This window comes from Oncorhynchus mykiss, chromosome 18 (assembly GCF_013265735.2).
Source record: "Oncorhynchus mykiss isolate Arlee chromosome 18, USDA_OmykA_1.1, whole genome shotgun sequence".
Lineage (NCBI taxonomy): Eukaryota > Metazoa > Chordata > Actinopteri > Salmoniformes > Salmonidae > Oncorhynchus > Oncorhynchus mykiss.
Window position 1 is genome coordinate 12,866,736 of NC_048582.1, and position 12,600 is coordinate 12,879,335.

Here is a 12,600-nt window from a genome sequence, read left to right on the forward strand (position 1 = left end):
ACAGTTACAGCCTAGGAACAGTGGGTTAACTGCCTTGTTCAGAAAAAACAGATTTTTATCTTGTTAGCTCAGGGATTCGATCTGAACTTCTTTCAGTTATTGATCCAATGCTCAAACCATTAGGCTACCTACATTGGCCTCATGGTGAAATACCTAAGCGGCTTCGTTCCTCTCCGGCAACTGAGTTAGGAACGACGCCTTCTTTGGACACTGTGTTAACTAAGCTCCAGACGAGCTTCAATGCCATACAACTTTCCTTCCGTGGCCTCCAACTGCTCTTAAATGCAAGTAAAACTAAATGCATGCTCTTCAACCAATGGCTGCCCGCACCTGCCCGCCCGTCCAGCATCACTAGTCTGGACGGTTCTGACTTAGAATATGTGGACAACTACAAATACCTAGTTGTCTGGCTAGACTGTAAACTCTCCTTCCAGACTCACATTAAGCATCTCCAATCCAAAATTAAATCTAGAATCGGCTTCCTATTTTGCATCCTTCACTCATGCTGCCAAACATACCCTCTGACCATCCTACCCTCTGACCATCCTACTGATCCTCGACTTCGGCGATGTCATTTACAAAATATCCTCCAACACTCTACTCAACAAATTGGATGCAGTTTACCATAGTGCCATCCGTTATGTCATCAAAGCCCCATATACTACCCACCACTGCGACCTGTACGCTCTCGTTGGCTGGCCCTCGCTTCATACTCGTCGCCAAACCAACTGGCTCCAGGTCATCTACAAGTCTTTTCTAGGTAAAGCCCCGCCTTATCTCAGCTCACTGGTCACCATAGCAGCACTCACCCGTAGCACGCGCTCCAGCAGGTATATCTCACTGGTCACCCCCAAAGCCAATTCCTCCTTCCAGTTCCCTGCTGCCAATGGCTGGAATGAACTGCAAAAATCACTGAAGCTGGAGACTCATATCTCCCTCACTAGCTTTAAGCACCAGCTGCCTGAGCAGCTGACAGATCACTGCACCTGTACATAGCCCATATGTAAATAGGTCATCCAACTACCTCATCCCCATACTGTATATATTTATCTTGCTCCTTTGCACCCCAGTATCTCTATTTGCACATTCTTCTTCTGCAGATCTATCACTCCAGTGTTTAATTGGTATATTGTAATTACTTCGCCACTATGGCCTATTTATTGCCGTACCTCCCTTATCTTACCTCATCTGCACACACTGTATATAGACTTTTTCTACTGTATTATTGACTGTATGTTTGTTTATTCCATGTGTAACTCTGTGTTGTTGTATGTGTCGAACTGCTTTGCTTTATCTTGGCCAGGTCACAAATGTAAATGAGAACTTGTTCTCAACTAGCCTACCTGGTTAATTAAATAAAGGTGAAATATATATATATATATTTAAAATAGGCCAGTGACAAAAAACTCTCAATTTAATCCATGTAACACAATTATTATTATTCTTATTTTTTTTGGGGGGGGGTGAATACTTTCTGAAGGCACTGTAATGATGAAGAAGACAGTACAATAACAGTTGTTGACAGGTGGTTAGATTTGGTGATGAGACACCATTTATTGGGCCTGAAGGATACAAAAATATATAGATAATAAACATGATCCATGTGAAAAGCAGCATGTACTGTAGATGTTAGATAATGAAGGTTTTCACACCTTAATTACAGTACATAAGAGATTGTAACAGTGTATACTATTGTATGTGCGCATAATCGACCAGCATAAAAGCTTTTATTCAACTTTAAAACACAATTTGGCAGGGCATATTACCTTTCAAATAACTTCACTAGGTTCTATTAAAATGAAAATAAGACTGATAAAATAAGTTACCATTGAACCTCCATAATCCATTCACAATGTTTCCCTTTGCATAACTTGGAAACAAGGAATGTAAAAATGTTGCAGGCTACGGTCTACCTGCTTCTGCAATCAATGTATATGATCAAATGTACTTTAAACTAGGTTAACTTTTTCTTCTTCAACTCAAACTCGATATGAGTTTAAAGCTTATGGTATGATTCAAATTCGAAAAAGATCGCGCATATATTATGATGAAATTCTGTAACGTTTTACAGAACGTTCGGCAGGGTTTTCCCCCGGCTGTTCATCACACATGTTTTTCTTGAGGCTTGTCAAAGTTCCGTAGACTAAGTCTACGCCCCTTCGTCGGTGATTGGTCAACAATAGGGAATCTGCAATGAAGTGCTTGTTGTCATTCAACTAGACGACTAGTTTTCATGCAGATGTTAAGAAATACTGCACCAAAAATCTTAGATGTAAATTTGCGCAACTAAGACCTCCTCACCAAAAACGTAAAATTATTTACAGATTTCTCTTAAATTAATTGAGACTATTTTGAGGAAGTGAGTGTACTGACTATGGCGTCTCAAGAGGTACAAACAGTAATATTTCCACTTCTTTCTAATTTTTCAAGCGAAGGTATATTAAGGGAGTATGCGCGCACAGACGTTCACTTCGCCTGGCCGAGTTCTGCTAGGAGCAAACCGAACCTATGTATGCGGACGCCTTTAGTGCGTAAACTCCAACTGATCTCTAAAATATATTTAATGGAGACACAGCTGAGAATAGTTACTTGATGTATGGTCGAGAGAGATAGCTGAGCTTCCAGCTGGGGAGTAAACCAAGGTAAACCTGGAAGGCCTTAAGAGTAAAATTGGGAAAATAAGCACTTTTACACAAGGTAATTATTTGTGCATAGTAATCTTTTTCATTGTAAGGTATCTTTTTGTGCATACAACGGCCAGCATGTGAACACCAACCAAAAGGTAAGGTAAGGTATGTGTGTCAGTGCTCTGATGCTGGCTTTAAGTCCTATAGGGGGCAGTCTCGGAGCATCTTTAGTATTTCATGGATTGGTTCCTGTGTGTTCCTCAATCCATCCTTCCACTCCTGGGGTACAGATCCACCCGTGTACCCTGCCCTTGCCCCCAGCAGAGCCCCCAAAGCAGAACCCCTGTTGCAGTTCTCTCCTGAAAAAGACAGACACTTTAGACTGACAATTCTCAAAACACACACCTTAAAACAGATGAATTGGCACCACATGAAGAAAAAAAAAACTTGCCGCCACAATTGGTGTTTGCCAGGATCCCTCCATGAGGGTCGTTGTGAAACTCATGTGCTAGGTAGAACATACTACTGAGGGCACCTATAAAAGGACACACAAACTTCTATTAGACTCAGTGGACACTTGCATCACACACATAAATGGAACTAAATCACACTGCTGTGGATAGGTAGACAGAGAGTGATAGACACCTCGGGTGTAGCAGGCCATGCCAAGCATTTCCACTGCACTCTGGTGAACCTTGAGCCCCTCTGCAGAAGAGGTTGGAAACCTGGCTGCTTTCTGTATGTAGGGCTTGCAAGTGTCCCATGCGTCCAGGTCGGGTGACTTGAGGAAGGCCTCCGCTTGCTGCTTCAGACACGCCCCATTCAGAGTGGCATGGAGGGCTCGGGCGTACAGCGTCACATATTTCTCCACCTTGGGGTGGGGGTGGGTGAGCCGGACAAACTCCACTGCTGCAGACACCTGGGAGAGGAAGAGAGAAAGGACAGTAAAAGAGTTGGAGAGAGAGAGAGTTTCATTGGGAAAATCTTAATTTCTTGTGTTCTCTTCTCCTTCTCAAAACCCATTGGATGAGTTCAACGGTCCCTCCCCTCTGACCTTCTTATCCAATGGGTTTTGAGATGAGGCAAGGAGAGAAGGATCAAGGAAATGCAATTGAAATTCTCCTATTCAAATATTTCAAAAAAGGTGCAACACTTGCAGCTTGGTCCTCATTGGCTGTGGCAGAGAGAAGCACAAAGGGGATGGCCATGGGGAGGCAGCCAATAGCGTCTAGCTGGCTGTCAGGGACTGACACGTTCATCTTCTGCTGGTAGCGCTGCTCTGCAAACTCCAACACCTGGAACACATAGACAAGACACAAACATAACACCTGGAACACATAGACAAGACACACAAACGTAACACCTGGAACACATAGACAAGACACACAAACGTAACACCTGGAACACACAGACAAGACACACAAACGTAACACCTGGAACACATACACAAGACACACAAACGTAACACCTGGAACACATACACAAGACACACAAACGTAACACCTGGAACACAGACAAGACACACAAACGTAACACCTGGAACACACAGACAAGACACACAAACGTAACACCTGGAACACATACACAAGACACACAAACGTAACACCTGGAACACATAGACAAGACACACAAACGTAACACCTGGAACACATAGACAAGACATGACTAACACATGGAAAAGACAAACTGTGAGACACTGTCTGGTTAGGTGTGTAACCTCGCATGCATGTGCGCGTGCATTACCTTGCTTGAGGAAGTGGGTCTGGTGTCTTGCCAGTCGGAGAAGAATGCTCTGTGGAAGGACTCTGCGTAGGTGTCTCCATGTGTTCCTGGCGTGGTCATGAAGTGTACGTAATCAGCCAGCACCGCCCCCCTCGCCGCTGGTTCTGCCACGCTGGCAAACTTCCCCCCTGTCAGGGCCTGTGCCACCCTCAGGGAGCAGATGGCATTCAGGGTATTCTCACCAGCCTGGAGACCTGCACAGAGATATGGATGTATACTTAACTGAATAATTGATCATATGTATTGTCAATAAATATTTTCCTTACAGAACTGCTTTTAAAGATATACAGTGCCTTGCGAAAGTATTCGGCCCCCTTGAACTTTGCGACCTTTTGCCACATTTCAGGCTTCAAACATAAAGATATAAAACTGTATTTTTTTGTGAAGAATCAACAACAAGTGGGACACAATCATGAAGTGGAACGACATTTATTGGATATTTCAAACTTTTTTAACAAATCAAAAACTGAAAAATTGGGCGTGCAAAATTATTCAGCCCCTTTACTTTCAGTGCAGCAAACTCTCTCCAGAAGTTCAGTGAGGTTCTTTGAATGATCCAATGTTGACCTAAATGACTAATGATGATAAATACAATCCACCTGTGTGTAATCAAGTCTCCGTATAAATGCACCTGCACTGTGATAGTCTCAGAGGTCCGTTAAAAGCGCAGAGAGCATCATGAAGAACAAGGAACACACCAGGCAGGTCCGAGATACTGTTGTGAAGAAGTTTAAAGCCGGATTTGGATACAAAAAGATTTCCCAAGCTTTAAACATCCCAAGGAGCACTGTGCAAGCGATAATATTGAAATGGAAGGAGTATCAGAACACTGCAAATCTACCAAGACCTGGCCGTCCCTCTAAACTTTCAGCTCATACAAGGAGAAGACTGATCAGAGATGCAGCCAAGAGGCCCATGATCACTCTGGATGAACTGCAGAGATCTACAGCTGAGGTGGGAGACTCTGTCCATAGGACAACAATCAGTCGTATATTGCACAAATCTGGCCTTTATGGAAGAGTGGCAAGAAGAAAGCCATTTCTTAAAGATATCCATAAAAAGTGTAGTTTAAAGTTTGCCACAAGCCACCTGGGAGACACACCAAACATGTGGAAGAAGGTGCTCTGGTCAGATGAAACCAAAATTGAACTTTTTGGCAACAATGCAAAACGTTATGTTTGGCGTAAAAGCAACACAGCTGAACACACCATCCCCACTGTCAAACATGGTGGTGGCAGCATCATGGTTTGGGCCTGCTTTTCTTCAGCAGGGACAGGGAAGATGGTTAAAATTGATGGGAAGATGGATGGAGCCAAATACAGGACCATTCTGGAAGAAAACCTGATGGAGTCTGCAAAAGACCTGAGACCGGGACAGAGATTTGTCTTCCAACAAGACAATGATCCAAAACATAAAGCAAAATCTACAATGGAATGGTTCAAAAATAAACATATCCAGGTGTTAGAATGGCCAAGTCAAAGTCCAGACCTGAATCCAATCGAGAATCTGTGGAAAGAACTGAAAACTGCTGTTCACAAATGCTCTCTATCCAACCTCACTGAGCTCGAGCTGTTTTGCAAGGAGGAATGGGAAAACATTTCAGTCTCTTCGATGTGCAAAACTGATAGAGACATACCCCAAGCGACTTACAGCTGTAATCGCAGCAAAAGGTGGCGCTACAAAGTATTAACTTAAGGGGGCTGAATAATTTTGCACGCCCAATTTTTCAGTTTTTGATTTGTTAAAAAAGTTTGAAATATCCAATAAATGTCGTTCCACTTCATGATTGTGTCCCACTTGTTGTTGATTCTTCACAAAAAAATACAGTTTTATATCTTTATGTTTGAAGCCTGAAATGTGGCAAAAGGTCGCAAAGTTCAAGGGGGCCGAATACTTTCGCAAGGCACTGTATACAGACCAAGGTCAGAGACAGTTACTTTTTTCATTTAGTTACATTCATTCCTGAGATGAACTGAAATTAAGTGAGTAGTGAGCACCTTGGTGATAGTGGACCGATCCACCCGATGCCTTCCAGAACTTGAGCTTGTTATGGAGGATTACGCTACCCACAACATGGGGTCTGTTCCCACCAGAGGACCATGCAGTGCGACCGCTCCCCGCTATGGACCGGAGGGAAAGAGAGAACAGATTAAGGACTAACTCAAAATGTTTTAATGTACCTATTGCCAGTTTGATGAACATCAGGTGAAGAATGAATGCTCTTGCATATATCAAACACTCATGTCATAATTCATGACCAATAAACAACCATTTTTTCAAATTCAGTAAAGGGTGATGTTAACATACCTGAGTTGGAGAGGGTGAGGATGCTGGACGGGTGTCTGTTGTTGGGTGCGTTGAAGCCGGTGATCCATCCTCCAAAATCTCTCTTGATGTCATCGATGTTGTAGTACCAGTGCGCAGGCATGGACATGGCGTCGGCGGCACACATTCCCCACAGCGCCTCTCCCACCGACCTTCGCACCTGGGTCATCTCGGCTAGAGACTGGTGTCGTTACTTCAGAAATCAAACACAAAAACATGTATATTTAAATAATAATAGTAGTCTATGTTCAGATGGGTTACCCTGTGGCTACTGGTGCTCCAGGAGGCTATATAGGTAACGTTATGCGAGCTGTAATAAAGAGTTCAAACGTGGACATAGACAGGACAGAATTCCTTGACATTGTTTAGTGGTTTAAGAAACATATGCGGTCCTACCGTATAAATGTCAAATTGTAGAATGATCCTCACCCTATTGAAGGTGTAGTTTCTGCTGCACGTATGAACACCAGAATGCGCATAATAATGTCGATATAGAACTTGCGTAAATTCATTATTGCTGTGTTACAAAACTACACAGGGTTGTATTCACTTGACACCAAACGGACCAAAACGGGGAGGGACTACCTAAACTTGTCCAATAAGAAATTCGTTGTCGTTGCAAAACGTTTTGCTCTAATGAATAGACCTAGAAAATAGCCCGCTACATAACCAGAGTTTGACATAACTACCAATTTACATATTGTAACCGTCAGACAATCAACTCTCGCCAACTGTACATAAGTCCCTCAACTTGCAAGATGACGAACATTAAAGTTAAAGTTTAATATTCGTAGTAAAATTGAACTGTTTCACTTTTCAACTGGGTCAATTCATAAAAAGCTCATGGAGAATAGATATATATTCAGTTTTAAAAAGGAGACATTAAATATTGAAACGTTTGTCTCAAGCGAATGTAAAATTGGTAAATCCATCTGATTCCCATTCCTTTGTTACGAAACTGTGGATTTGAAGATCGGTAATATGTTGGATTTGTCTTCTATATGAACAAAATAGTGAAGTGCATTATGGGTATTCGAATTTCATCAATGGAAGTAGACAAAGTAACATTTATCGATACTATCAGGTTTAAATAGATAAGGCAGTAGGTACATTAGCTTATGTTTTGAACGAACTGTAAATTGGTGTCGACACTTGTATAATAATGCTTTTTGCAAGCAACTTCCTGAAATCAATGCATGCAGCATAGCAAAGATAGCTAGAGATCTAGCTAACGTTGTTACTTCCAACATCCTTACTGGTGTACGTTAGCTGGTAGTACTAGCTAGGCCATCGACGTTGGATACCAACAATATATATTTAACTAGGTTGGTCTTTGGTAGGCTATATATCCGGCATAATATTGACTATGTGCTTAGCCAATTGCACATTTTCTTAGCAGGTATCAGAGGAAATCATAACCAGCTGACCATCCATCAATATTGAAAATGGATGGGTCAGAGAAAACAGAAGTTGGTGAGGAATTTTCACTTATACCGTTATATTGTTTCTAGTTTCACATACATTTAATCCAGTTTGAAAGATGGGCCCAGTTGTTGTTGGAGATCATCATGCAAATGATTTGTTCCTGACATTTTTTGCTCTGATTTCAGCGAGGGCAAAGTCATTCTGGGTACAGGTGGATGTGGAAGAAACATTTGATGAGCTATATGAATATCTGACACACCTGAAGCATGCCATCAAGACCTGCACTGCTACAGACAGAGGTACCATATATACAGTACACACACATACACATACTGGCCATTGATGCAATAATTGTTCTGTTTTTGTTTTAGAATATGTCCAGGGGATGAATATGATTACCTTATTGGATTCCGGGCTGATTGTGACACCGGCAACTACAGGCCCAGCTACAACTACAGCCCCAGCTACAACTACAGCCCCTGCCACTGGGAATGAGTCTTTTGTGGAGGTGGTTATTGGTGCAGGTACATAGCCTACTTCACACCCAGTATATCATTATAGTATCTCTGACTGTGAGGTTTGGATTGATTGGATCCAAACGTGGTCTGTGAGCTATCCCAATATCTCAGTTTGCTGCTAGCCTAACATCTTCCCAACATCTGTCTCCACCACACAGAAATCCTCACAGTTTCAGTCCCTGACATTGACGACCCTCAGACTCCACTGCCCCCCCAACAGACAGAGCCCGTATCCCCTCCCTCACCCCTCCGTTACGATGGCTCCATCATCCCCCTGTCGCCCCCCTACCCCAACAGAGAGGACCTCATGACTCCCCTGCTGCCCCCCTACCAGTTCCATACCTGCAGCCAGGCCTGTGTGCCCCACCTGCCCCCGTCCGCACACCACTTCCGGGGCCACAACCCTCTCAGGATCCCACTACTCTGCTCCTTCCAGCGGCAGTGTGCTCCCACCCCACCTCTCACTACTGGGATTGAGACCGATTGTGATGGGACTGAACCAGACTCTAAGGGGGAGGGCTCTGAGAATTCTGAGGGTGCAGAGTTGGACTCTGAGGTCACGGCACGGGGTGTTGTTTACAAGGCTCCCTGTGGGCTGAGTCTCTGCACCCCAGGGGAGGTGCTATGTTTTCTGGTTGCCACAGAGAGTCACGGCATTCTGCAGGTGGACGACTTCACCTTTGACCCCCTGGTGCAGTTGGAGTGTCTGCGGCCACCGCAGTGGCGCCCACCCGGGCTGGCTGAGAGGGACCTGAGCCGGGGGTCAGAGCCAACGCCAGTGGAGTTATGCCTGCAGGAGGAAGGAGTGCGGCCGGAGGATTTCCGCTACAGGAAGGAGCGTTGGCCTCACGGCTGTTTCCTCAGTTCGGGCCCGCTGTTCACCACCTGCTGCGACTGCACTGACGGCTGTGGTGATGCGGAGAGCTGCGCCTGCGCTTGTCTGACCCCAGGCGGCAAACACTACTCCCACCAGAGGCTGTCTGAGCATGTGCCCAAAGGGTGAGTTGGGCTGGGCGTCTGGTCCTTGTCAGCAATCCTGTTGTGTTCATGTCCTTTGTGTATCTATTGTGCCTGGTGAGTGCGTGCCATTACCAACTACTCATGAGATGTATCTGTGTGTGTCTGCTAGGCTGTACGAATGCGGTCCTTGGTGTGGGTGTGACCGTGGTATGTGCCAGAACCGTGTGGTTCAGCGGGGTCTGCGTGTCCGGTTGCAGGTCTTCCCCACCGGAAACAAAGGATGGGGGGTGCGTTGCCGTGACGACCTGGACAGGGGCACGTTCGTGTGCACATACGCAGGTAGGGGAAACTGACAGTTTGGTCCTGTAAGCTTAAAATGATTGTTCAGTGAAAATGTACATATAGTGGCTTGCGAAAATATTTCACCCCCTTGGCATTTTTCCTATTTTGTTGCCTTACAACCTGGAATTAAAATGTATTTTTGGGGGGATTGTATCATTTGATTTACACAACACTCTGAAGATGCTAAATATATTTTGGGGTGAAACACACAAGAACTTGAGCGTGCATAACTATTCACCCCCCCAAAGTCAATACTTTGTAGAGCCACCTTTTGCAGCAATTACAGCTGCAAGTCTCTTGGGGTATGGCTCTATGTCTCTATTAATATTCTAATCATTCAATTAACAGATAAATCCCATTAACAGCTTTGCAGCTCCTTCAGGGTTATCGTTGGTCTCTTTATTGCCTCTCTGATTAATGCCCTCATTGCCTGGTTTGTGAGTTTTGGTGGGCAGCCCTCTCTTGGCAGGTTTGATGTGGTGCCATATTCTTTCAATTTTTTAATAATGGATTTAATGGTGCTCCGTGGGCTGTTCAAAGTTTCAGATATTTTTGTTGTTGTTGATCTGTACTTCTCCACAACTTTGTCCCTGACCTGTTTGGAGAGCTCTTTAGTGTTCATGGTGCTACTTGCTTGGTGGTGCCCCTTGCTTAGTGGTGTTGCAGACTCTGGGGCCTGTCAGAACAGGTGTGTGTATATATATATATATATATATATATACTGAGATCATGTGACAGATCATGTGACACTTAGATTGCACACAGGTGGACTTTATTTAACTAATTATGTGACTTCTGAAGGTAATTGGTTGCACCAGATCTTATTTAGGGGCTTCACAGCAAAGGCGGTGAATACATACGCACACACCACTTTTCTGTTTTGAATTTTTTTATTTTATGAAACAATTTTTTTCATTTCACTTCACCAATTTGGACTATTTTGTGTATGTCCATTACATGAAATCCAAATAAAAATCCATTTAAAGTACAGGTTGTAATGGAACAAAATAAGAAAAACAAGGGGGATGAATACTTTGACAAGGCACTGTATTTGCATAAGAACCATCCCTTTAATAAAGGCTCAACTGTGGATCCAAATCAAGGATCTGAAACTTTATTAACTTCCCTTCCTTTCAGGTGTAGTTCTCAGGGCAGGACTGGACTCCGACGAGCCCCTCCCACCCAAGCGCCAGAAGGCGGACCTTCCCTCCGACGACGAGGTGGAGGTGGTAGATGAGTGGCTGGCACCGGCAGGGGAGGGACGAGCGCCTGCAGAGACCCTGGAGCCCTCGCCCCCCTCCTCACCTCCTGACGGGCTTCATGTGCCCGTTATCCAGAGGCCCGGGGTGGAGCTTTCTCCACAGATCCAAGCTGTGTTGGTGGGAAACTCCCTGCCAGTTCAACCTCTCACAGGTACTGGAAACTGGGCCAACGGATGCTTCAGGGGGCTTCATGGTTCCATTAGCCTGGTTAAACCAGACTGACAGCTGCACTCATCATTGTTCCACTGGTTTAACCAGGCTATGGTTCCCAATGATGAACATTGAGAAACGAGGCATTATGGGTGCCTAGATAGTATGCAGTATAACTTATTTTCTTTCCTGTTACACTTTTCCTTCTTCAGGCATGGAGGTTGAGGAGGGTGTGGAGCAAGAGAATGGGGTACAGAAGCCTCAGCTGAATTCCCAAGCACACATGAAAGAAGTGGATGTGAAGCTGTCTGTGTCCACAAGCACAAGCCCCAAAAAACTGGGCCCAAAGCAGAACCCTATGGAGCACCTGTATTACCTAGATGCCACGAAGGAGGGGAACGTGGGAAGGTTCATAAATGTAGGTGTATGCCGGTGTGACTATCTACTCCCATTCTTTAACCCACCCACTCATAACCTCTGACCACTTGTCTCTACAGCACAGCTGCGACCCCAACCTATTTGTTCAGAACGTCTTCACTGACTCTCATGATCCAAACTTCCCCGTCATCGCCTTCTTCACCAGCAAGTAAGTGTCCTGAATAGTCCCTTTTTAATGGGTAATGATTTTGTGATAAAACTATGCGATGGGTTGATATATCAGTACCAATAGCAGATTTAGCTTTTTCTATATTTTCTTGCAGAGTGGTGAAGGCGGGGACTGAGTTGACCTGGAACTACTCCCACAGCCCTGACAGTGACCTGGAACAGAAAGTGACATGTCAGTGTGGCTGTGAAGGCTGTCAGGGACTGCTGGCCTGAACCTTGAGATGAACACAGAAACAAAATACTCCTTTATAGCCTGCTTCTACACCCATTACATAGTCAGTTTGTGCTGTAAACAAATCTGCCTTCAGACCAGGCCACAATGACCCCAAGATGTGTATGATGGTAAAAAAAAAGCAAAAAAAGAAATGTCCTTTCACTGTCAACTGCATTTATTTTCAGCAAACTTAACATGTATAAATATTTGTACGAACATAACAAGATTCAACAACTGAGACATAAACTGAACAAGTTCCACAGATGTGACTAACAGAAATGAAATAATGTGTCCCTGAACAAAGGGGGGGTCAAAAGCAACAGTCAGTATCTGGTGTGGCAACCAGCTGCATTAAGTACTGCAGTGCCTCTCCTCCTAATGGAATGCAC

At 44.3% G+C, this 12,600-nt stretch overlaps 2 protein-coding genes across 4 annotated transcripts; one reads left to right on the forward strand and one right to left on the reverse strand.

Moving 5' to 3' along the window:
* Positions 1 to 2,704: 2,704 nt before the first annotated feature.
* LOC118941033 lies at positions 2,705 to 7,322 on the reverse strand. Of its 2 annotated transcripts, none has more exons than XM_036951358.1 (8): positions 7,164 to 7,322; positions 6,717 to 6,927; positions 6,407 to 6,529; positions 4,371 to 4,603; positions 3,785 to 3,922; positions 3,273 to 3,546; positions 3,079 to 3,162; positions 2,705 to 2,986 (listed from the first exon to the last, which is right to left on the reverse strand). In XM_036951358.1, the coding sequence occupies exons 2-8, from the start codon at positions 6,901 to 6,903 to the stop codon at positions 2,829 to 2,831; spliced, it is 1,197 nt and encodes a 398-aa protein (XP_036807253.1). In that variant the 5' UTR covers positions 6,904 to 6,927; positions 7,164 to 7,322; the 3' UTR covers positions 2,705 to 2,828. The 2 variants fall into 2 exon arrangements, with proteins under 2 accessions (XP_036807253.1, XP_036807252.1); XM_036951357.1 differs by having other exon boundaries at positions 7,131 to 7,321.
* Positions 7,323 to 7,741: 419 nt separating this feature from the next.
* LOC110495518 (histone-lysine N-methyltransferase SETDB2) lies at positions 7,742 to 12,376 on the forward strand. Of its 2 annotated transcripts, XM_036951326.1 has the most exons (10): positions 7,742 to 7,836; positions 8,131 to 8,207; positions 8,345 to 8,458; positions 8,531 to 8,683; positions 8,836 to 9,676; positions 9,807 to 9,976; positions 11,117 to 11,392; positions 11,604 to 11,809; positions 11,889 to 11,977; positions 12,093 to 12,376. In XM_036951326.1, the coding sequence occupies exons 2-10, from the start codon at positions 8,180 to 8,182 to the stop codon at positions 12,208 to 12,210; spliced, it is 1,995 nt and encodes a 664-aa protein (XP_036807221.1). In that variant the 5' UTR covers positions 7,742 to 7,836; positions 8,131 to 8,179; the 3' UTR covers positions 12,211 to 12,376. The 2 variants fall into 2 exon arrangements, with proteins under 2 accessions (XP_036807221.1, XP_036807220.1); XM_036951325.1 differs by having other exon boundaries at positions 7,748 to 8,207.
* Positions 12,377 to 12,600: the final 224 nt, after the last annotated feature.